Source organism: Rissa tridactyla, chromosome 3, assembly GCF_028500815.1.
Source record: "Rissa tridactyla isolate bRisTri1 chromosome 3, bRisTri1.patW.cur.20221130, whole genome shotgun sequence".
In the NCBI taxonomy this organism is placed as follows: domain Eukaryota; kingdom Metazoa; phylum Chordata; class Aves; order Charadriiformes; family Laridae; genus Rissa; species Rissa tridactyla.
In genome coordinates, this window is record NC_071468.1 from 62772853 (window position 1) to 62797878 (window position 25026).

Sequence of the window (25026 nt, forward strand, 5' to 3'; positions counted from 1 at the left end):
TGTCTCAGTGGGTTCCTGTGCGGTAGGCATGTAAAATGGGCGGCGTGCTCCTCCTGCCCCCAGGTGTTTTCGGGCTGAAGCTCAGAGCCGTTTTTTCCTTTTAAACAACATATTATTGAAAAAACACTGACAGAGTTATTTCTTGAAACTGAAGCAAAGGTGCTTGTGTGCATTGCAAAGGGTTTCTGACGTGGAAACGTATAACAGTCTTTCACGTGGGCCTCTGCTGTTTACCATGGCTATGACATAGCAAGTCAACTTTGAATAGAGATAACACACAAGTCACTTTATGGTACAAATCTCACCATATTTACTTTGACTTTGCAGAAAAGGAGATGAGTCACGTTTCAGCGTCAGAACGTCTTACAAAGTTTTGCTGACTTCTGTTTTGGTTTGGTTTGGTTTTTTTTCTTTCCTTTTTTTTTTTTTTTTTTCCGTCTTTCCCATTGGTTCTGGGGGTTGGAAAAGGGGAGCTTGTGACCGCAGCTCTGAGCAGTGCTGCTTTCACGGCTGCTCTGGCTCATCTCCCCGCCGTGCCGGCAGGGATGCAGTGCAAGGGATGATGTTTCTCCAAAGTGGTTATATATGCCTGAGCTAGTGACCTTATTTCTCCTGTTATTCCCTTCCAACAGTGATCTTCTGGCCAGGTGTTGGAGAAGCACGATTAGGAGTCATGTCTGGCCGCAGTGACAATACATGAAAAGAGGTTTTTCCCTCTCCCCCCAGCTCCTGCCCCTGCCTAACACTCTAATTTTTTTACACGCTGCCTCTATTTCACTTGGTTGCTTTCCAACCTTCCTGCATCACGAGCAAGTCAAAAGCCTTGGCTGCTTTTTTACTGCAGGCTGTACTACCTGGAAAACTTACTTGGAGTCATTAGTCAGAGAAACCTTGTTTCTCAGATAACTGCAGTCTTTTAAAGACTGACTGAACACAGTTCAAAAGGTGGCTGCCACTGGCTTTCTGCTGGCCAAGTCTCATTCCTTAATGTAAAAGTGTGTGGAATGCCAATTTTTTCCTTGCAAAAACAGTCTAAATGTGAAACTTCAATGCTCAAAGCCCTTTAAATTCTTAAGTAGCTACTTGTGGGCTCAGCCTTTCGTGTCCTTGTGGCGTGTCTGATGGAGGCAATCCTGATGTCCTGATGACAGCTCTTACCAGAACTGTCAGTTAACCTTCTAACCACCCGCTGCATATCACAGTCTGAGAACGTCACACTTACCAAGGGATTAAATTTCCACCAACCGAACAATTAATTTCTTCAGTCACAGTAGCAATATTGGCTCTGCCACATTATGTCAATAAAAATGATGTTCTTTAGCTATGCCTGTACTACCGGTGTTCCGTTTAAACATACGTCGCATAAGTTTCTTCCTATCAGGTGAGTTTTTCTTCACATTCCAGAGGCAGAGTCAGGACTCAAGATCTTTGGTTTTTGTCATACCGAGGAGTTTGTATTTTCAGTGCTTCCTGTAGAAACTCAGTGTAGGGATTTGCAACTCTGACGTCATCTAATTGCAGTGTCAGAGCATCAGTTCGGTCTTCTTCTGAAGTCCAAGTAAGTTTTTAAATTTTGTTTTTTAAGTTATGAACGCAGTTCATGAGGGGGTTTCAAGGGACAGAGCAATAATTACATTTTTTTTTTTTTTAGTAATGAGATGTAAGAGTACCAAGAACTAGTAAGTCCTCATAAGCAAGATTATGGAATCCAGACTAGCTGTTGCTATTCTAATGTAAAATCATTTAACGGGGCTTTTTTCTGTATGTTTTTGCACAAGATCTTGTGTTCAAGGGGGGAAAAAGTCATGTCAGCTGCTCCATAGATAAGGGCCCATAAACCCGACGGGAGCTGTTAGCGTTTGTAGAAGCAGTAATATGTGATGGATTGTAGTGTTGGGGCGTGTGCGTCTGTGAAAAGGATTCTTGAAGCTTTGGGCTCAACCTCAAAAAGCATTTGCGTAAGAGACTGAAATAACTCCAAAACAAATATTATATGTTTTATGTACCTTTTTGTGAGAGACGTCTTTTTAAGAAACAAATGTTTTATAGACACGCAATTTTGTATATATGAGCACTTTACACAAATCTAAATATTTAAGTGGAAAAAGTAATGAGAGATTTGATACAAAGGCCGATTTTCTGTCTTGCCATACCTTTTCCTTTTACATGTTGCAGATTCTGTATGCAAAGGTAAAATTGGATATAGTTATACACGTTTGTAACAATTTACCTATATGGTCAAGTTTGCATCTTATATTTGTGGTTGAAACTGTCAGATGTTGTGCTTTTATGGAAGCAGCTCTCAGCCAGGAGCAGAGGTACTACTTAAATTACTAAGGCACATACTATTTGTCTTAGCATGTTTGTATTGTGGCACAGCAGAAGGTTCTGTAAAACTTTCATGACATACAGTGGCAATTGAAACTTTTCATGCTGGTAAAACAGCTGGAGTCAGTCAAAAGTCCCACATCTAACTACAACTTGAAGTAGCGACTTTTTAATGCTTGTACATAAATGCAAATTTAATCAAAGCTTTGCCTTATTTCCTATGTCTTCTGGTAAATATTGCCATAGATGGGAATCTGAAAGTGGGCTTGCAAAGCAAAAATTCGTAAGCTACAGAAACAAATTAAGTTTACGTAAGAAATGTTGATATGTATCACAGAATCATTTGTTCAAACCCACATCTCTACTTCTGCTTTATCAAAAAAACATGGATCCAGCCATCATTGCTATTCATTCTATAAAATCCTTGCCAAATTTCAATACTTAGCTATTTTTATAATAGAAATAACTTTTATTTAAAAAAAAAACAAACACGGTCGTTGTCGTCTGATCCAAACCTTCCAGGTGAAAATAGAAAGAAGGAAAAAATAACTTGCTATGACCTTAAACATTTGCTGCATTCCTTCCCTCTTTCCCGGCTGCTATCCCAGTGTGCCTGTTCCTCTCCGGGAAGCAGTGGCTGGAGAACTTGCAGTCTGTGCTAAAGGACATTTCCGAGTAGAGTAGTAGTTTTTTTTTTTTTACAAGCAGTTGTGGCTGGTTTTACTGTCTATATGCTGTCTGCTCCAAGAGCCGTAAACTCTTAGTAATGTAAGTTTACTGTGTTGGAAAGGTCTTAATCTCTCAGGGGACTGTGGAATTTTTTTGTTATGATGAAGGAGTTGAAGGGAAGAACAGGCTTGTGCAGTGTTGTGGCGGGGAATCTGCGTGTTAGAGCTGCTGTCTGAGAAGCGTGCTTTGGTCAGGTGAAGGGGAAGCTCTAACTGCTGGTATTTGAGAACCGTGAAGCACCCCGGATTGCTGCTCCCGCGGCAGATGCCGGTTTCTTCCGGGCAGCTCTGTGCTGCTGTGAAGTGAGACCCTGGCTGTTTTTACCTTCTGTGACACACCTTGAATTTCACCTGCAGAGTAGCTGTAGTCAGGGGTTTTCTTGGCTGGTCGCTGTAAAAGACCACAGTCTTGGGAAATGCAAACAAAGCGAGTAGCACCTGATTTAACGGCGTGTTTCCAAAGTTACAAGGACATTGCAACCCAATTTGTCTTGCAATTTAGCTGTACTTGATGTCTGGATTAGCAGTGTAGCTAGAGCAGCGCTCCTCACAGAATAGCGCGTCCTTCGCTTGCTTCTTTGCAGCAATGAAGAAACGCACAGGGTGCTGTGATTTTTCCTTCCCAGAGTGTATTGTTTTGACCTTCGTGAATGGTTTCAAGTTATATTTCATGACACGTACACTTCTATGTACTTTTATACGCTTTGTAAACTTTTTCTTGTTCCCAGGATACTTCTTGTTCCCTCCGAAGTCCAGCTGATCCTTAGGCTGAAAACTTGGGGCAAATGTTTCCCTGCCAGTAGAGGGTCAAAGCCGATGTCTCCTGACCTTCACATTTTACTCTCAGCTAGCTGTATTTTATAGAGCAGGCTGGATGCTTTCCAGGGAAACATTGTATGCACTGTTTGAGCTGAAACAACCCCTCTGTATGTGCTTTGCTATGCGCTGCTCATCAAGTAAGAGAATACGTGAAAATTTCTGTTTCCATGCAGTTGTTAGCCAACTGTTTCTTGAATTGTCCCCTGAAACTGAGGGGACCTTTGTCTCCGGCGTGGTCATAGCTCACCATTCTGGCAGGACATTGCAAATATTACAGCTACTTGTTTTTCTCCAATCTCCATTACAAATGAAAAGAAAGTGGAGTTAAAGGTTAAGAATGTGGTTTAATGGCTAAAGTTAATGAATTTTACAAGAGTGTATTTAGCTTCTATTACAATCTTTGGAACAATTAAAAAGGGTGGATTTGACAGTTTGTAATTTAAACTGTGAAATACGTTTTCTTCTTGTCTTTTAGCTGCAGAATCTCAATAAAAACAAAGAAATTAAACTGCGTTTTCCATCCACCTGTTCTTTTGCTGACATTTGCCTATTAACTTATATACTAGCCTCTCTTTCCCACTTGTAGGTAGAAACCCCTTTGTTGTCTTTTTCTTTTTTTTCTGGGGAATTTAAATGGAAACTCTGCTAAAACCTTACGTGTAGCTTGTTGTTCCGAAGCCTGAGATGAAGTGGTCTGTTAAAATATAAGGCTTAGGTGCTTATGATATCTACGCAAGGTGTATTTTCAGCATGTGACCTTGTATGATGGCCACATAAGAGTATGGTGTGTTTTCCATCCCAAGGAAAAGTAATTAATATGTTCACCCTCCGCTCCTTCTAGAGCTTCCCTTACATACGGTGTGGCAGCTTCTGTTTGGCACTTTATTTCCCTGAAGCAGATGGATTCCCTGGACATTGAGTCTGGATGAACTTGCAGTGTAGCGAAGGCAGTTACGAGCTGTGAATTAAACGCGTTGCAACTGGTGTATCCCTTGCCCATTGGCTCAAAACCAAAAGATGTGGGAAGCGCGTAGAAGGCTTTCGGTGAAGTTGCTCAGAAGTTGTCAAATCAAACACCAAAGCAAAGGGATTGAGAGGGCTGCCTGTTGCTTGAGAGTAGCTCACGGAGCTGTTAAACAGAAGTTATCCTCCCCTGTAGATGTTAAATAGAAGTCACAGTTTCTCCAAGGTAACACAGGTCCGTAGTAAAAGTGCTCGTGCGTTTGTGGGCATGTTTATTGGAAGGGAGGGGGGAGGCAGAGACATGATCCGTTTTCCCACTTCTCACAGGAGCTGTGGGCCATTGTCATTAACCGTGGTACAGGAAGCCATGCTTGCCAGTTGGCCAGTCAGGTTTGATCAGGATGGCTGCTGAAGGGAGGCAGGGCTCGATCTCCTCACTGCTTTGCCCGGAGAATGGAGCCTGCCCACTGGGCACCAAGTGCCTGGGTGCCCACACCATGTCCCCATCAGACCCGCTTCCATTGCCTGCTGCTTTCCTCTCGCTTGCATGCGTGTGTGAATTTTCTTACTCCCTTGTGGCTTTGTTTTATTTTGCACATGCAGGTGTTTGCTCCCTAATGCAGCGGGGATGCTCACGGTTTGTGTACTTGGCTTAATACTCTGAATCACACTTCTTGTAGGCACTGCACTAGTGACTATATTAATTAAAGAGGGACCTGTGGAAAAAAACAGGCTCTTAATTTCGGCTCTGTCATTCGTGCCTAATTTCAATGCTTGAAGTAGGTGTAGAAACTAATGAATAGTGGAGGCTGTTGCCTTTTAGAAACTGAAATTTGTTTGTACTTGCTTGTAATTTCTGTGGAGTCTTTTGTATCTGTTTTTCTCCCTTGTAGTCAAGACTGCAGAAGACCTGGTGAGTCAGGGTGACTGATTACAGCATACTGTACACTTACACAGAAACATTCAGCTAGGAGTTGTTAACTCAATTTTATTAACCTTGAGTAACGCATGTAATGCCATATACGATAAATATGGCATTTTCATTTCGGAATGAAAATGAGGTCATTGTGTCATGCAGTGGCAGAATCAGGTATGAAGTGATACGTTTGACTTGTAGCCAACTTGACCTGCTTTTGCAAAGGGGGAAGACCCCCCACGCTCGGCAGCACGACTCCGTCCACCAGGGTGCTGAGACGGTGGAGCTGGACCAACATGGAGTGGGCTGCAGCTCCTCTGCAATCTCCAGCAGATTGTGATTCAGCTGGGACTCTGAGGAAGGCATCAAACCTATTAAATTAATCAGGTCAAATGAAAAATAACTCATTTTGTTCTCCCTGCTCTGTGCTGACACTCACACACGCACATGCCGGAGCCTCAGTGAAGAAGCGGTAGCGTTTCTACCCCAGGGCTGGTGGCAGAAAACGCCTTGGGGCTGGCTGGGGTTTGTAGCAAGAAAAGAGCCGAAACAGGTGGGAAATCAGGAATATTTCCCATTGCAATGCACAGAGCAAGCTGTAATACCCTGCAAACCACCCTGCCACCCTGCTCGGCGCTCGAGTGCTGGTTCAGTTTGCCACCCACAGGCAGCAAATGGCCAAATGACAGTTCTTGTCATTTGTTTTCGAGGTCTTGGGTGTATTTTGGGCCCATAGCTTTAAATCAAAAGAGAACTGCTTAAAGTTCTTAGCTCAGTATTTCAGTGAACTATTTCTGGTCCGTTAGATAAGCATGTTGACGATGTGAATGAAGACGGCTCCCAGGTAGTACTGATGGTGTGCCTGCACGGTCCTATCCCTTCCATCAGAAGAGAAACTGATTTTTATGTTTATTTCCTTGCGTTTGTCTGGTGTGCATCAGCTTTGGGGATTTTTTCGATAAAAGAACATTACTCTTTATTGGGTGACCATGTGCCATAATTGTGCGTCTTTCGTGAAACAACCTCTTCTTTCCTTTTCCTCCGTGTGGGACGGTGTGTAACGGTGCAGTTGTCTTCATTCCTCTGAGCCTTTAAAGTGTGATTTGCCTTCTAGCCCAAACCCAGGATGATAATGGGATAATTCAGGCGTCCTTCCTGCTGCCTGTGATTTTGGTATTCCCGGTTACCCAAAGGCAGCCTCAGAGCATTCCTCAGCAGCTTGTTGTTACCAGGACTAGTGAAATACTGATGGCGCCAGCCTGAAGGAACGAGCCCGTGTCAACCTGTGGTTACACCTGCAGTGATTTTCTGGAGCGGTGCACAGGTGACTGGGCAAATGGAAGTGTCTGCAAGGGGTTTTTTTTGTTTTGTTTTAATAGTAAACATTATCTGTAAAGCCCTGTTGCATCCATTAATCAAAGATAATTTGGCACACAACCCTTGCAAAACAGTGACATTTTTGTTTAGGAGCAGGTCTTTTAGCAGCAGATTGAAATGACTGGATTACCTGTTGTTTTCCTAGGCTTTTTCATCAGAATTTCTAATCTAGCCTCCCTCTAAATGTAGGACCCTCAATCACTGTTTTGGTATAGTTAGTTTTCTCCTTGTCATGTGGTAAGCCTCTATACACTTGGGTCCTCCACGCACAACCAGGGTTGCCCTCTTTGTTCGACTTCTGGGCAAAGAAATTCCTGAATGAATTTGGAGAAGTTGGTTACAGATTCCTTTCTTGACCTACAGCAGCTCTTAAAAAGATTTTGCCCTTTCTGTGCCCTTTGTCTGAAGAGTAGGGCAAACAAAAGATAAGTGAACTAATTCATGACTTCATTGCATTTGTTTTCTTCCTCACTTAAGGCAGAAGACAGCTCATTCCTAAACCCATTTATTTTATTAATTTTAATGCCAAGCACTTTGCACCTGCATTGCTGGGCTTATTACAGAAGGATTTCTTGTTTGTAATAATCAGAAACCATAACACAATTTCCCAAATGCTGTGTGTAGTATCTAATTGAAAACTCCACCAGTATAGCTATAGCTAGGGTAGGAATAGAAATAAAGTTGATTCATTGCAAATCGTCTTTCGATGAAAACAACCAGACATATAAATAAAGGATTTTACTTGGGCTTTTACGTATGACTGAAGTGGAACTATGTCTCTCCTTCAAGTAAGAGGTCAGTGCTTTAGATTTAATTCTCTAGGAAAACAATTTCTAATGGTTTCAGAGTTTTTATTGGAAGAAAGTTGTTTTAAAAATCACTTTTAATAATAGGTGAATGTTTTTTTTTTCCAAATGCTAATATTGGTTCTGTTCATCCCTGTTGCTTAAAAGTGCTTAAAATTCATTTTCCTACTATATTTGAATATTTGGAAAATTGTGTTTCTCATGCAAGCCTTGAAAGGTGTATGACAAGGCCTTGTTGCTGCGAATCTGGGAGTGCATGAGTAGCTCTATACTAGTTGTTTCGCTGATAATTTGAGAAGGTCCATTCACCACAAGTCACCTGCCTGCATTACTTTTTGCAGGACAGGACTTGTCCTTTTACCTCCTGCTATGGTGAATATTCATCGATTTGAGTTATTTGAATTAATCACAGGGTTATGCTAATTATTCACAGTGGATTCTACTTTAAAGGATGTATTTCCAGCCTGATCATTTGAATAAGTTACTTGTTTCATGATGTTTGCTGTGACTTTCCCCAAACGAATTTCATCTTCATTAATAATTTAAAAAATATTTCTTCCCTTCTTCATGGTATGAGGAAACTCCACCCTAATCAGTCCTCAAGTGGAACAAGTAATATAATGCATGCTATCAACTGCAAGAGATAATAGCAAAATATTTTCCCTCGCTTTGGAGTTAAGAGAATATTTGGTTTTACTTATCAAAATAATGGTTAATATCTTTTCAGCCCGTGCTGGGTTTCCTAGTCGATGCTGCCCCTTTAAAGATACGCTGGGGCTGACCTGACCTCTCTTTATCTCCCCCCTCTTATCACCAGTGGGACCACAGCGCCTGGTAGGCTCTGGGTCTGGCTTTCCTTAGTGCTTGAGCCGGCTGCAGACTAAACGGCGTAGGGCTATGACAACCTTCAAGTTGAAAATTTTATTTTTACTCCAGCTATTTTCTTTGGATAGGTTCTCCAGGGTGTGGGGTTTTTTTATTGTTTTGTTTGGTTTGTGTGTTTTATGCGCAGTTTGAAAGGGAAATGTGTCAGAATGATTCAGGCTTTAGGAAAAAAAAAAAAAATCTCTTTCGATAGTTGGCACCCATCCACGATATCAGAAACGTACGTTTCTGCAGATTGCTTTGGTTCTAAAAGGAAAAAGGATTTAATTAGACGTCCCAACAGCCCTGATAGCTGGCAGTCAAACTGGGACGCGCTTTGCTGCGCAGCAACATGTGAAGCAAGACAGAAACAGCCTAAACCCTCATCCTTTTTCTGTGGGTCGGGCAGGTCTGAGCTGCATTTTCTTCCGTGCTCATTTTAATGGTATAATCTTTAGTATCAAAAAATGGTGCAAGTATATACATATTTTTCCTAAATTTATTTCCCTCCGTCCTGTTGCATTTTCAGGTTAGGGAAGCTAAGAGAAATGGCACTAGTGACTTTGTTTTCAACAAGGGAAAAATGACACTGACATTATTTCTTCTGGTTGTTCTCAGAGAGCTGATAGACATTTCAGTGACTTGAGAGTAAGGGAGAGAATGAAAGTCATGGCTTGGTGTGTCAAAATTCCTGACTTCAAGTGGTTAAAACACTTCTGTTTAGAAGACCATGACCAGCCCTTATTAAGCATGGATTTACAGGCGCAGTTCTCCGTGTCCGTTGTGGTCTCCTCTATGAAGCCAGTCTATTTCGCATACAGTCAGTAGGAGCAGTGCCTCCGTGAGATGTGGCAGTGGCAGTTGGGAAGTTGGCATTATCTCCTCTGCTTCTCCCTTCATGGGGTAGATGTGGTGGGATGAGTTCCTAGAGGCAGCGACTCGCGCTTGTATCTGTCTCTTTGTATGCAGCTCAACATGTCATGCTTTACACAAACAGTATACTTCATAATTTGTAAAATAAATAAACCTTATAGCAGCCTTCCAGTACCTGAAGGGGGCCTACAAGAAAGCTGGGGAAGGGCTGTTTGCAAGGGCATGTAGCGATAGGACAAGGGGCAATGGCTTTAAAGTAGAGCAGGGTAGGTTTAGATTAGACTTCAGGAAGAAGTTCTTTACAAAGAGGGTGGTGAGACACTGGAACAGGTTGCCCAGAGAGGTGGTGGAGGCCCCATCCCTGGAGACATTCAAGGCCAGGCTTGATGAGGCTCTGAGCAACCTGATCTAGTTGAAGATGTCCCTGCTTACTGCAGGGGGGTTGGACTAGATGACCTTTAAAGGTCCCTTCCAACCTAACAGATTCTATGATTCTATGATAATTTGACTGTTGGAAGACATTTCCATGTTATTTCTATAGCGTTCACCCCGGCACAATGGGGAAACCTGGTTCCCTGCTGTCACCGGCAGCAAAATGAGGTGTAGGGAGTTGGAGAACCGGTTTCTGAATGGGACTTGGAGTTTGGACCAGATGTGAGGTCCTGCAAGTGTCACAGCTGCCAGAGAGGGTCCAGGCACCTGTCCGGTTGCTGCAAATTCCCAGGCAAGAGAAGAGCATCACTTGGACCTCCTGCCTTCCTAGACAGCGAGGTCCACCACCTTTTGTGCATTCCCTCCTTCCCAGTGGGCATCAGGAAGGTTGGGATCCCATTTAGGCTCCTCTGGGTTCCTCCTGATGAGGGTGGGAGAGGGAGACAGTGAACAGGACACAGGGTACCCCCCGAGGAAGGGACACTGGCCCAAACCCTCCCAGAGCAGTATGTGCCACCGGTGTTATGGCACAGAGCAATTTCTGACTTTTCAGCACTTTAATACCACATTTAACACCCCTAAGCTGTGTCTGATTTCTCAGACAATGCTATTGTTCCGTAGTTGGCTTCCTCTTCTTTGTTTTATTGACATTTTTTCCCCACTGCCTGCATGCAGAATCGATGTCTGGTTTTGTCTCTTTTTTGTATTTTTCTACTTGTGATTCCCCTAGAATCTGTCGTGCCGTTTTGCAGTCCCCAGTGACGTGTTCGCAGCTGCTCTCAGTCCCTGGTGACTGTCACTGATGCGCTGCTTACTTCCCCTTCCAGGTAATTAATGAGTAGATTTAACAAGATTGGACCTTAAAATCCCCCTGGTATCCAAGTAACCTTCCTCCAGCTACAATATGTTTTTGTTTGTTTTGCCTCCATGAAGTGTTTATTCCTGGAGCCCTCTGAAGAGTTAGGGCAGGAAATAGTGCGTGCATGCCTGGAGCACCAGAAAATGGAATTAAGGAGAAAGGGCCTTTGCTTCCTGGAGCATCAGGAAATATTGACATCAGTTGGTACCCTTTTTAGCAGGATTTAAAAGAGAAAAGGCAGGCTAAGCTATAGAAAAATGCTGTTTCTGGATTTTGAGTTACTCTACTGTAATGTCTCTGTTTTTCTGCCACAGCAGCCTGCTCTTAGCCGGCTCTAAAATGAAGTAACTTTTCTTACATGATGACAGAGACTTGAAATGTGATACTTTGAGATCTCAGAATGGCTAATAGTTCTCAGCATCTCATTAGTGCTGCTTCATCTGGGGCCTAAAGTGCTGTTTTCAAGGTCTCTGGACCAGAGTTTTTCCTGTAGCTCCGCCCAAAGATAACATGCATTCGCATGTGTTCTTTATTTTAATTTGGCTTTGCATGGAGGATTTTAGGACTCAGGCATTTGCAGACAGTTGCAATTCTCGCTTGTTCAGTGAGGTATGTTACCCTGACCCCGACCTTGCTCCCTGGTCCTTGTCTTTCCTTGCTTTACAAGGCCAGGCCCTATAAAAAGTTAGTCAACACAACACAGCTGCATTTTAGACCCAAATATCACCAATAAGCACAGAGTGCTGGTGGCAGCTCTTTGTGACCTTTGTAAAAATGAAATTGCTTACAAGCTTGTGTGCTTCTATTTCTGCAGGTCTCCTCTGCAGAAATAGGGTGTATGTAAGAAATCTTTTTAGCCACAACATCTCTAGTGTTGAGCTGGGGAAGCAGTCTTAAGGCGCACAGGAAGGAATATACGGTATTCAAAAAATAAGCATTTCCCCCTTGGACTGTGGAGAGTAACCGGTGTGTTGTGGAAATTTGGTACCTCCAGAACTGAGATGTTAGTGAGAGGGAATACACCTACATGAGGTTCATGCTGACCCTGACTCTAGGAACTGTAGGATTCATCTTAATATAAGAAGTCAATTAAGATACAGCATGGTTTGACATCTTGTTTAGATTTTCCCAACTGTTAATCTTCTATGTACAGAAAATTGGGTGGAAGGGCCCTCTGTCTCTTGCTGGTAGTCAGGTGAAGGTGAGCTGTCTGTAGCTGGACTGTTCAGATACACTTGCAAGATGTCGGAGCGGGTCCAGATGAGGGCCACAAAGATGATGAGAGGGCTGGAGCAGCTCTGCTGTGAGGACAGATGGAGAGAGTTGGGGTTGTTCAGCCTGGAGAAGGTTCTGGGGAGATGTAGCAGCCTTCCAGTATCTGAAGGGCGCCTACAGGAAAGATGGGGAAAGGCTCTTTATCAGGGAGTGTAGCGTTAGGGCGAGGGGTAACGGTTTTAAACTGAAAGAGGGTAGATTTAGATTAGATATTAGGAAGAAATTCTTTACTGTGAGGGTGGTGAGACACTGGAACAGGTTGCCCAGAGAAGTTGTGGATGCCCCGTCCCTGGAGGTGTTCAAGGCCAGGCTGGATGGGGCTTTGAGCAGCCTGGTCTAGTGGGAGGTGTCCCTGCCCATGGCAGGGGGGTTGGATCTAGATGATCTTCAAGGTCCCTTCCAACCTAAACCATTCTATGATTCTATGTTTGTTTATTAGTTAAGTCTGTATGTATAGGTGAAATAGAAAACTGCACAAACAAAGCACTTAATGGAGAGAGAGCAGATGTATATTCCAGAACAAAAAAAAATAATAATTAAAAAAAGAAAAAAATCACTAAGAGCAGGGTTAGTAATTCATAACAAACAGGTGAGTGCGATTAAAGTGATGCGTTTCTCTCACGGTGACCAACTGATGTCCATAAACTGAGTCCACAGCGGTGAAAAATGCTGACGGATGAGCTAAAACAATTGCCTTCAGGCCGGGCACTGCCTGGGACCCACCAGAGGTGACCGGTGGTCTGTTTTGTAAGTGGCGTTTCATTTCCAGGCATGGTACTTTGGGCTGGTGAGCGGTGGGGAGGTGGGAGCGATGGGGGTGGGTGAGGGGTGGGGGTATGAGCCAGTGCAGGGGGTGAGCGATGGGGAGGTGAGGGGTGGGGGTATGAAGAATGGAGAGGTGAGGGATGGGGAGGTGAGGGGTGGGGGTATGGGCGATGGGGGTGAGGGATGTGGAGGTGAGGGGTGGAGGTATGGGCGATGGGGAGATGGGAGGCAGGGTGAAGGATGGGGGTGTCAGTGACAGGGGTGCGGGTGATGGGGAGGTGAGGGATGGGGGGATATGAGCGAGGGAAGGTGGGAGGGATGGAGAGGAGAGGAATGGAGATGTGGGCGATGGGAAGGTGGGAGGGATTGGGGGTGCGTGAGATGTGGGGTATGAGCAATGGGGCGGTGGGAGGGATGGGAGGTGAGGGGTGGGGGGTGAGTGATGGGAGGTGAGGGGTGGGGGTGTCAGCGATGGGGGTGGGGGCGATGGGCGGGTGAGGGGTGGGGGTGTCAGTGATGGGGAGGTGAGGAATGGGGAGGTGAGGGGTGGGGGTGTCACCGATGGGGGTGTGGGCGATGGGGAGGTGGGGGGTGGGGGTGTCAGCGATGGGGGGGGGGGGGTGGGAGGTGCGGGGTGTGGGCGGTGGGGGGAGCCGAGCCCCGCGGATTGGGCGGCCGCGCCCCGGGGCCGTGAGCGCTGCCCGGGGCCCCGCTCCGCCGGCCGCGCCCGCCGCGCCGCGGGATGTGCCGGGCCGGGCTTGGCCGGGCCGCTGCGGGGCCGGGCAGTGAGGGGGTACCGCCGTGCCGGGGGGAGGCACGTCCCCGCCTCGCCGCTGCCCGAGGCCGGCTGCAGGATGTTCTGCCTGAAAGGTGAGGGTGCCGCGCTGGGAGGAGAGCTGGTGCGGTGGCTTCCAGCGTCGTCTGGTGCAGGGAGGGATTTTAGGGTTTTTTTTTATTTTTTTTATTTTTTTCTTTAAAAAAGTTTATTCGGTGCGTTGACGAGAGAAGCGTATGAATTTGTTGTTCCTTTTGTTGCTGCGAGCGGGGCATCGCTGAACCCGGCGCGGGGGGGGGGGGGGGGCGGGCAGCTGGTCAGACAAAAGGCCGGGCTGGCTCGGGGAAGGCGGTGGGGGGCTCAAGGTGGGGTCTCTGCATGGTGGTGGCTCGTTGTGTGCAGCATCTTTACCGGTGGGTGCTGCTTTACCAGAAGTCTGCTGAGCTTTATTCGGGTTTGCCCCCTCTTGGGTGAAATGGCGCGATGTGCCGGGGGGGGGGGGATAAGGGGGAACCAGGGTCCTGCTGCGATAGATGCCGCAGATGCTCGGTGGAAACTCCGCTGCTCTGCGGGGTGATCCCTCTGCACCACCATCTCATGTAGGGATGGTGCAGAGCCCTCGGGACAGGAAGAGTTTTCTGTGCCCAAAGAGATTTTTATTTCATCTTTTTAACGGGACTTCCCAAGAGCACGGTTCTGCAAACCACGGTTAGGAACCGCTTATTATTTTTGTTGAACATCTCTATTTCTGTTTTGATTGAAAATCCACGTTACTGCTACTCTTCTTACTGAAGTGCAGTCGTTGAAAGCTGGCACCAGAGAGCTGTTCTAAAGAAGGGTTTAGGAGTTGTAAGAAAGATGCTTTGCCTGGGAAAGAATAGCAATTAAGTTAAATACTTGAGTGCTTATCAATGCCTGCTCAGAATGTTTTGCTCTTCTCTACATTGCTTCAAAACGTTGACTGCTTTTACTCTACTAATGACTTTTAGTTGTGCAAAGTCCCTACTAAGGCTCTTGGTACAGTTGCTAACTATAAATTTAAAAAGTCAGGAAAAAAGTTCCTTTCCTGCAAAATTCAGAGTAGTGAATCAGTGTTTCTAGAGAAAACCTTAATGAATTGCACAACACAATTTGCTATGTAGTGATTTGTCTTAAATGAAATTGTTGCAGTGTACAAAGTCAAAAAACCTGCACTATTTACATTTTTTAACTGCACAAGAGGTTTTCAATTCACGACAGTTCAACAGGTTGCTGGAACTCAGAAAATATGAAACTTAGAGATACAGGATAGAAGTTGTTTAAATAAAAGAGTATGAAAGGTAAAAGGCTTTCAGGCGACGTGGGTAGCCATGCAGCTAAGATGACTGAGGCTTCTGTAGTCTAGAGCACCTGACTGAAAATGAAGCAAGGAGTAATGTTTTCAGAGATGTCACATGTGCAGCAAATGAGTTTGTACAGAAATAAAATATTTTTGTCTTGCATAAGTTAAACTTACTTTTTAATGACTCTCAAGTTGGATGTATGGAAAAAAGTGTGTTCGAAATTTTCAGGTTTTATTTCCAAATAAGAAAAGTTGCTAGTTACAATACATAAAAACCCATATTAGGGCAACGCTTCAAAGCAGCAGATAGATTTGTTGCATAGCAATATTTTTTGATTGTCATATTTTTATTTTTTTTCCTGTTTGCATGCACTTATGTACTGTTTTCTCCAAGCCACTGTGCTTTGCACCGTTTTATTAGTTTGTAGTAGACTTCTCCCTACCTTGAGGAGCAACAGTTATTGTGTATTATATTATGCATTGAAAACCATGACCACCTGGGGCGTTATCATTGATTTATTTCGGTTAACATGCGAAGGAGAGAAGCTGTTACACACCAGTCCTTTTACTGACTTGATGGTAGCCCGTATAGGGGGGAGGATTTGTTTGTCTTTGAGACCACGTAGCAGCTTGCCTTTCAGAAGCTGGTTTGTTTGGGCTCTGAGGGCTCAGGAAGAAGCGATGTAGTTGTTTAGGTGCTGCCCTGGCCACCAGCTCCTGCTGTGTTTTCTCCGTCTGATCCGGCAGCAGTCTTCATCAGAAGAATTAGTCCCAGGTTTGCATTGGGATGGAGTTGGTGTATTCAGTGGGTGTGGATGCACTGGGCGTGCGTTGGGTCAGTGATGAAATCCCTGCTCTAAAACTTGGTCTCTGTGAGCTCTAGAGGCTTGCTGCCTCTAATTTTTTCTATTTTCAGGTTGCTGCTTCTGTTTGCTGTATGATAGCCCGTACCATCAGCACGGAGCCTCTTGTCAGCCCTTAAGATGCTTGGGGAGACGAGGTGGTGAGAGCTGGGTGCTGCTGCCCCTGCATGGTGGGCAACCCGGCATCTCCTGCTCGCAGGCTGACCCAAGCTCTCCAGTGCCAGGGGCCCTGGTCTGGTGGCCCTCACACCACCCCAGCCCACAGGCAGTGCTCGCTTCTCGGGCACAGCCCTTGGGGTGACCCCTGTCGTGTGAAACTCGGGTTTGGTCAAAATGGGGCATCTCCAGTAGAGGCGATGCTGCGTGCTTGACGCTGATCTTTTGGAGCGAAGAGGTACAAATGGAAGATTTAAATAAATTTTCTTGTAAAAGAATCAATTCCTAGAAGGGTCATGAGCCAGTTTGTTGGCATGTGCTGAAAAATGAGCTCATGTTTCTGTGATATTTGCCTGGAGTTTCTCTTCATAGCTTTTGTAGAAGGAGAATAGTGCCAAAAAATGCTGTAAAGCAAGCATGTGCGCTTACTGCTTGCCTGCGCTTGGGAAGTATTTTCCATCCTTGCTTGTCTTACAGCTGTGGATTTGAGAGGGAAGTCTTTTATACTAATAATAGCAAGAAGTTATGATTGAAGCTATCCATGAAAAATCCCAGGCATGTGCTGCTTGCTCCCTGGAGAAAGGTTCCATGCTAAAGTGCAGATTTTTTTTTATTTATTTTTTGCAAAAGATCACAGGGCTGCTCACCAGTTGTCTCGTGAGTTCTCTGCTCGTAAGGACATTCCTTGGATTCCTTTCTTGGCAATGTTCTCATAAAATATCCAATGTTTGAAATCAGAAACAGATTTTCTCTGATGTCTTTAAACAAATGGATTTTCCAAGTTGAACTAGGCAAGCAAAAATTTGTACAAGTTGCTTTCTTCTTTTTTTTTTTCTTTTCTTTCTTTCTGTTTAAAGTTTTACTTTCTTGTGTGTATAACAGCAGGCCAAAACGAGGGAGGGGACATGTAGTAATCTATATGAAGGAATCTGTCAAAATGCAGATTCCTGGCAGAATTTAATGAGTTTAGTCTAAGCCTAAGATTGATCGTGTAGCATTTGTTCTTCTGACTTCAATTTTTTTTATTTCTGCCTTGGAGTTGTGTGCAATCGCAGTGGGACTCGTGAGTCAGATCCATTCTTTTTGTAGTTGTTTTTTATATCATATGTGTTATTTTAATAGGGTGAGTAACTTTGAGGACATTCCTTATCTGCAGTTCTTCAAAATATAAAAACAGTTTGAACAAAGACAGAATTAGTACAAACAAATGAGAATTAAGTATCAAGCATATGACTGAGTTAAAAAAATATACCCCTGAAAGAAAAGCTCTGCTCTTTTTCTTCATTATTTCGTCTGTATCTTATGGAGTTACTTTGTCTGCAGTGCTTTTTCCAGTGTGTTTTTTTTGTTTGTTTGTTGTTTGTTTTTTTTTTTTTGTCACCAATGTTCCTATCCCCGCTCAAGTGAGTGGCTGCTTGGTTCATCTCGGATGCAGCTGGGGTCTGCCGCTCGCTCACTCTCTTGGCTGAATGGAAGTGTTCAGTTACACCTGTGGGAACCCCTGACATGCCAAGAGAGCCACAGAGAGCTCTGTTGAACACGAGCTACTCGCATGCAATGGAAAAAAAATATCCATTTTTACTTGATTACTCAAGAAATTTTAGTATTTAAGGCTGCTTAAAGTTTGAACTTTATTATCTCATGCTGAAGGAAGGAGGAGAGGTACAGAGGTGGGGAACGAGATGTCTGTGGCTAAGCATGGCCAACAGCATCTGGCACAGGACCGGCCTCCCCCCATCCGGCAGCAGTGAACCGGGATCACTTCTGACCATGCCTGGAAGTATGGAATGAAACTGAACATAACGAAAGGAAGATTATAGGTCTGGATAACAACATTCTCGCTGAAGTTAGCCAGGTGCTCAGAAATACTGAAGATCCCTGTGTACTTCTACTTTTTTTCTCTTAGGCGTCATTCAGCTGCTCCACCTATGGCTACGGTCCTGGTGTGTAATGTTGTACTTGAGCACCAAGTAAAACACTGTTTGGGCTTGGATGAGTTTACAATCTAAATACACTGGAAGGGGGCAGCATATGTAAAAGCCAAGTGAATTTCCAAAGGCAGCAGAGTGCCTGGGTGGCTGAGCCGTGGCCTTGCCCTCACTGGCTACCCTGCTCGTGTCTTGGCTCTGTTTGCAGCAGAGGGGGCAAGTGGAAACCTCAGAGTGTGGTGTACCCCAGCTCTTGTTTCTGCGATTCAGAGATTGCTCCTAAATATGTTTGTTTACCACATTGTGTAAGCATGTTGTTCCATTCCTTGGAGCTGCTTCACGTGACCGCCCCTGAGGAGACCACCAAATGGCACGGGCACAGAACCTGCAGAATGAATGCCTATTGTTTGCTGTGGTTTTGCTTTGCTTTTTATTTTGGTCGTAGAACAGGGTGTGGGCGCCTATTTTTTCCGTTAAATTTTTAAGAAGGCGAATGGCAGTGGGTGAAGCAGGGTGAACATAATTGGGCATTAGATAAAAATCTCTACTGGCAGGTATGCCAGCCTTTCCCAGGGCACGTGGGGCTTTCGCCCTAAAGTGGTATGGTGACAAGGCAAGTGGTATAGATTCAACTCTGAAATCAGTTAGTATTGAACCTCTCCTTCAGTGGTAAATCTTTAGCTGATGATTGGAAATGTGGAGGTCAGGACAGACTTCTGTATGTGCCTAGCTTTCAGTACTTGAATTCAGCTTGTGCTTTTCAAACCCAGTGCAGTATAAATACACACAGGCAAAAATACTTGATGCTTGTAGTCCATTAGTTTACTCAGGTGGTGTTCAGTCTTTAAAACTCTCTGAAAATTGACTCGTCTACTGTCACAACTGTGTAATTAACGCACAGCTTCTCCTTAAACTCTATTTTTGCTTTCATGTGGGCATTTAACACACGCTCTGCCTTTCTGCTCCACATCTCGTTCTTTACTGCAGGCTGCAACAGGAGCCGCTTGTGCAATTCACACAACGCTGCAATCCTGAAGGGGGCCTGTTGGTCAATGAATCACAGGTAGAAAGATAATCTGTTTCCCTTGACCTGCTAATGTTTGCTTTTAAACAATACCGATTAACCCCCTCCATCATCTGGAGGGCTGTGAGTACAATGCAGATGGTGATAGTAGAGGGCAAGGAATTTCTCTCAAACTGCAGCGAGAAGCCAACACTTAATTTTAAATGGTAGGAGTTTGCAGGCTAGAGAGTATTAAAACAGATGTAAAAAGCAGCATGCACAGCTGATTGGATTCATAAGCATTGAAAGAATTTCATGTTGAAGTGGTCTTTGAAACAGCATGCACATACTTGGAACCTATAAATATCTTCATACATTTTTCAGTGGTTTAAGCATAGTAATGATTTCACATTGTTTAAGTATTGCATTACCAGATTTGTACTCTCTATGCTTGTCACTTGTCTACATTGGCTTTTTTTTTTTCCACACAGCATTTGTGCAGAAGACTGCTGTTACTTTTGGGGAAATGCCATAAACCTTTGTCAAATGGGAGACCCGTTCCCCGTGAAAGCACATTGCCCGGTATTAAGAGATGGAAATTTTATTAATTCTTTTATTCAGAGTCCTGTCACAGCTGTGATCTTGCCTGCGGTTAATGGCTGGCAAAAGAGTCTATAATTACCCCGGGCATCTTTTTTTTTAATATGGTCCCAGTGTTGTCTGACTTCCAGTCCTCTAGAGCATCCTGCTTTTTTCTAACTATATTAAAAAAAAAAAATTCAGAAAATGTTTTTGGCATTTGAAGCTCTTGCGTAGCTTATCTGGACCATCAGACTTTAAAATATTTTAAGCTTAATTGCTGTTCGTATGCAGAGGGATTACAAAAGCATGGCTTATTTAGTCTAGCTTGGTAGCTTGGGAGGTAAATACCACAAGGAGGGAGGAAACCTGTTGAAGTCCAAGGAGACTGTTGGCACAAGATGAATGGTTGTGAGTGTGTTCTGAATTAATTGAAGTCAGACATTAAAAGGTCCCAAAACCATCTGAGGAGGGAAGTTGTGGAACAGACTTCCAAACAGGATAATGTGGACAAAGAAGTGTTTTTAAGATGGTTCTTGATAAGTTTGGGGAGAGTTGAAGTCAGAATTTCTGGAGCTGGTAAGGGAAGTTTGTGACAGGACCATCGGGCTACGTGGAGGCTTGGGGACAGGACTGCATTTGTGCTGTGCGTATGTCGTCGTCATCCCATATTTAAGTGCTTCTGTTGGTCCTCCTGTGAAGACCGGGAAGAATTACCCCATTAAATATGTAATTGCGGCTTCTGGAGGGTTTTTTTTATCCTGTTGGGCTGCCCTGGAGGCTGGCCACAAGGGAGCAGGGTGGGCTGCAGGTCCTCGCGGCGTCGGGCTGGCTCCCTGGTGCGCCCCACTCGCCCTATCCCTCCCGTCGGGCTGCGCAGGAGATGCCACCGGGGTGGACATCTCCTCACCAAGCTCCCCATGGTCGCGACTGCCGGGCTTTTCCTGTCCTCTTCCAGCGCTTAGCTGTGCTGCTTTCTTCTTAGGAGTTTTGTCTTGCAGGTTTCCTGCTCTCATGGGGGCTTTGGACCTGGCTGACACCCTGCAGTTTTCTCTTGCTGTTTTTCTGTGACACGCTGTAGTTACACAGGCAGTGAGGTACTGCCATAACTGCTTCTTACAAGGTCTCTCTTGGCCCACAGATCCTCCTAATCTAGAGACCTGTTGGAAATCTGCTCTTTGCAGCACAGCATCTCGGCCCCTTTCCATTCCTCATTTTTAATCTATGCCCGTTTTGATTTAAACCTGTCGGTAGTTGCTGAAACAGAAAGATAAAATGGGAATTTTAGCCGCATCCCGTAGTGAAGACAAGGACTAACACTTGTCGTGCTGAAGCAAAGGCATCTCCAGCAATGGCAGATCCTGCTTTTTAGGAGGGGAACGTGCTTGCTGTCTGGACCTCAGTCACAAAGTCTGGGATTATTTTGTGCGTCTTTTAGGCTTAAGAGAATTGCTGCATCTTTAACATGCTTATGTGGGATAAAGAAGCATGATGCTTAGGTAATGAGGAAAACCCAGGTTTTTCCTCTCTTCATTATTAAGGTCAACCAGTTGGATGCTCTTGCCTGGAGGCTTAATTTGCAGGGAGGTTTGTATTAAATAGGAGAAAAGCTTTCCACCATCTGAATGCACAAATGCACTCTTCTTTAGTCGGTCAGGTTTGCTTTCTGTTGTCCCAGTTTCACACCTCAGATGAATGCAAGATCACAATGAGGTTTTTGTAGTTGCTGGCAACCAGGAGCCATCATTTGTGCAGCACCCTGTGGGTAGGTGCCCTTCCCCATGCAAACCATGTCGGAAAACGGCAGAGAGTGGGAACACTGAGTCCTTCCCGAGGAAGAAGGGTGCGAGGTTTGGTGTTAAACTGCTCTCCTTACAGGCCGAGTGCTGGAGTAAAAGTGGCTGTTTGAATTAGGAGAAGGAATATGTGTTTAGTACCTTAATTAAGATTTAAAAAATGAAATACATTCTTTCTCCTGCCTGTTATACAGCTGTGTTTTAAGAAATTTGCGAGGAGCAAGGTCACTTTGGTTCACCGTTCTTTTTCGGAAAAGTGAATTAAAAAAGGCAAATGAAAGCTCTCAAGTTGTCTCTGGTTTGTTTTGGGTTTTTTTTGTTACCTTCTGAAGGTTTCAGAAGAACACTTCCCCGTGACATGGAGTTATGCTGTATTTGTCTGTCTTCCCCCCTTCATCTGTGGCGAGGCTTGAGATGGCAACAGCACTTCTTGGCAGGATTGAAACCAAGAGTATATTCAAGAATAGAAAAGATGAAAAGCTATTTTTCCTGCCTAATGGCTATTTGGACGGCAGTTTTTGCTTCTTCTCAAAGCCTTATTTTGCTTGATCTTCAGTGTGTCCATTGTGAGTCAGTGCATGCCCTGGAGCAGTGTGGCTGGTGAGGGCAGTGCCAGGGGATTGCTGCGGTGAGAGATGTCCCACCCTGTTGGGTCAAACAGCTTCTCCTCCACCCTGAAGATCTTTAAGGGTTTCTCACTTTGTTCTCCTGTGCAGAGGTTGCTCTGATTACTTATTGCTTCTCTTTTTAAAGGGTTGTTTTCAAATCAGTTTAAAATAATTTTACTTTTCTCCTAAAATTTTGAAACCTGTTCTTGAATTATCATCCTAATTTGTGTGGCTTTACTGTCATTTTTCTTTTTAAAAAAAGTGTAGTGCAAAATACGTGTAAAGGCTGAGTCACTCTTTTCAAAACGAAAACAATTATGATCTGTTCATCTTCAAATTTGCCTTGATCCAGTAGCCTGAGGAGGATGTATTCTGTCAAAATATGGAATTTCAGAATATGTCATTCTGAAATTAACAGAAGCAAAGATTTTAAGACTTATATAAATTTTCCGTGTTCTAGTTCATGTTTTTGATATGGGCCTTGTCATAACCAAGGCATTTTGCATTGCTCAGTCAGGGTTGTTGCAGAGGAGATCCTGCCCTGACAATGTTGGCATGTAGGGAGGGCATGCAGAAAGGAGGCTTACTTTCAAGAATATTGCTTGGAAATTCAGGATTAATTTAACTTATTTTTTTGCTAGTGAACAGACTGAAAATGAAACCCATGGACAACTGGATCTATTAATTTACGTGCTAGCAAGTGGCACCTGTACAGATGGCTGCTCTTTCCAGTTGATTTTGTGATGCTCGCCCTTTTGACTTGTATTTTTTACAGAGCGGTAACTCCACATACCAAAAAAGAAGGGCACTGGCAGGCTGCATAGCAGCTATAGCACCTGCATTTAATCATTTTGTTGGAAAATCAGATATGGTAAGAACAGTTGACTTCAATAACTGCGTATTGTGCATGAAAAAGCAGTTCAAAAAGTTCGTTAGAGGTAGAAAAGTGACAAGTCAATATGAATTTTCTGTAAAAATCAAGTCTAGGTAATTGATGTTAAAAACTTTATGCATCATACAGATTATATTATTGATCTCAAGAAGTACATTCTTCTAGGCTGTGACTTTATTTTGGGTTGAAATACTACTTTGTACTGCTCCTCATTAGCTTAATCTTTTCCATGGTAATGAGGGCATGTTTTCGTCATTACTCTTTCTAATGGAATTTGATGCATTCCTCTGCCGTGATCTGTAAATCCAAGAGTTTACTTACTCTTTTTAAAAAGTCTTAGTGTGACCTGTTGGAAAGTAGGTGGGCTGTGTTTAGCCGTAATTCCTAAGAAGCTAGTGTTAACTGGTTTATCTTGCATAAATATGATTTTCAAGTAATTGCAGCACTTCAGATTAAAAAAATTGTACTGAACCATTCCAGATTAATGTGATGATATTTGATATAAATTATTGTTTTAGTTCTTTTCACGTACTTCTCTTTGCTGAGTTATAACCTTTCCTTGGGCCGCTGACAAAAGTGTGTGACAAGCTTACCTTTTTTCATTGGTTGTGCATTTAAAAATAGAAGAACTACCTTATCTTAAGCACGCAGCAGTGATTACGAGAAGCTATGTCTACACTGGCAAGGAGCATGATAGAAGAGAGAGGGATCTGTAGCATGGAGTAGTTGTGAGGTCCTTAGCGCCTGTGATGCCAGCCAGCGGCACAGGATGTGGTGGTGGCCAGGGCCATGCCAAAAGGAGCATCCTTGAATTCAACTAACGCGTGGCTCAAATGTGTGCCGATAAGCAGGCTGCAAAGTGAAAAACACGACCGTTGAATTTCTTAGCTTTACGACAATTAGGTTTGCCATTCTTACTCCTTCACTGGTGTTTTAATACTGTAATGTGTTTGTATCCAGTGTATTAGCTGCTGCTCTGTGGTCTGAAAAAGAGTGAATGAATGCCTCTGCCTGGCAGCAGCTGACTGATGCTCTTCGTTGTGCCCTTCAAAGTGGAAAGTCTTGACCTTGAGGGATTGGGTATTTCCTAGCGGTTTCTTTTTAAAATGGGTGAGCGACAGATCAGCTCATCTTTTGACATCACAAGATGATTTTTTACTATACACTGAAGCAGTGCTCTGTTAGTAAAACTGAGTTTCACTTTTCTTCTTTCCTATGTGCAGCTCAGAAGCAGTTCTTCATAGGGCACTCGTCGAAGCACTCTGCCCATGTAAAAACAAAACGTTTTTAGAAGTACCCGCTAAAAATCATGAACTCTCTCAATACGGATATGAATTCTTTTTATTGTTTTTGATGTTTTAATCTTGAAAGTCCTCCTGGCTCTCCATTACACCCCTGTTCGAAGCAGGCCTTCCCGGGAACGTGCGTGTCCAGGAGGTGGCACTGCGTTTTTAACAGCGGTGATGGCGTAGGTGAAGAGCAGGCAGCCTCAGCAGAACATCTCCTTCAGGAGGTGGAGGGCTGGGATGCTGTAACCTGCTGACTGAAGGCTGCTTTTTGATGCTGGCTTTTGTCAAGAGTAGTGTAAGTTGCTTTGGGTTTTGTTTTGAAAATCCCACCGCGTGTGGACTCTTCCAGTGAGCCGCTTGGGTGGCAGGGAGGTTGCTGCTGCTCTGTGTCGGAAAGGTGCTTCCCTCTCCAGGCTTTTAAATCCATTAACAGAATTGTGAGAGAAAATAGGAGCGGGGAGACTACTACATTCTCTTCCTGTTACCATGGTAATGAGTTTAATTGAGCAGACCTGAAACGAGTAATCCTACCCAGCTCTCTCTGAACTGCCATTTAATGTGAGTTGTAAAAGAAGCTGGTGGAGATGTGACTCCATTGCTCGCGGAGTGCGTGGGTGTACCAGTGATACCGGCGCTGCCACCCATTGTGGCTCCAGACGGGAAGACTCCTTCTCCCCCGGCTTTTGGCAGCATCATCTTTCGCTCCGTGTTTTCAGAAGGATCAGCAGATGCGTGGGACCCCGCCCCTGGAGTAAGGCAGCAAGAATAGCTTCTGTTTCAACTACCAACAGTAATACCTAACTGCTTCTGT

General features: G+C 44.2%; 1 protein-coding gene across 7 annotated transcripts in view; it reads left to right on the plus strand.

Annotated features, from left to right (window-relative positions):
* The window catches only part of NHSL1 (NHS like 1), a 186884-nt gene that overhangs the window by 80849 nt on the left and 81009 nt on the right, over positions 1-25026 (plus strand). The window contains exon 1 of one of the 7 annotated variants that reach the window (XM_054195855.1): positions 1041-1381. The exons of the other annotated variants lie outside the window; for them this stretch is intronic. Within the exon in view, the coding sequence (XP_054051830.1) occupies positions 1324-1381 (58 nt within the window). The 5' untranslated portion in view covers positions 1041-1323. Of the gene's footprint in view, positions 1-1040; positions 1382-25026 lie in introns of those variants that run through there. 7 annotated transcript variants of the gene reach the window in all.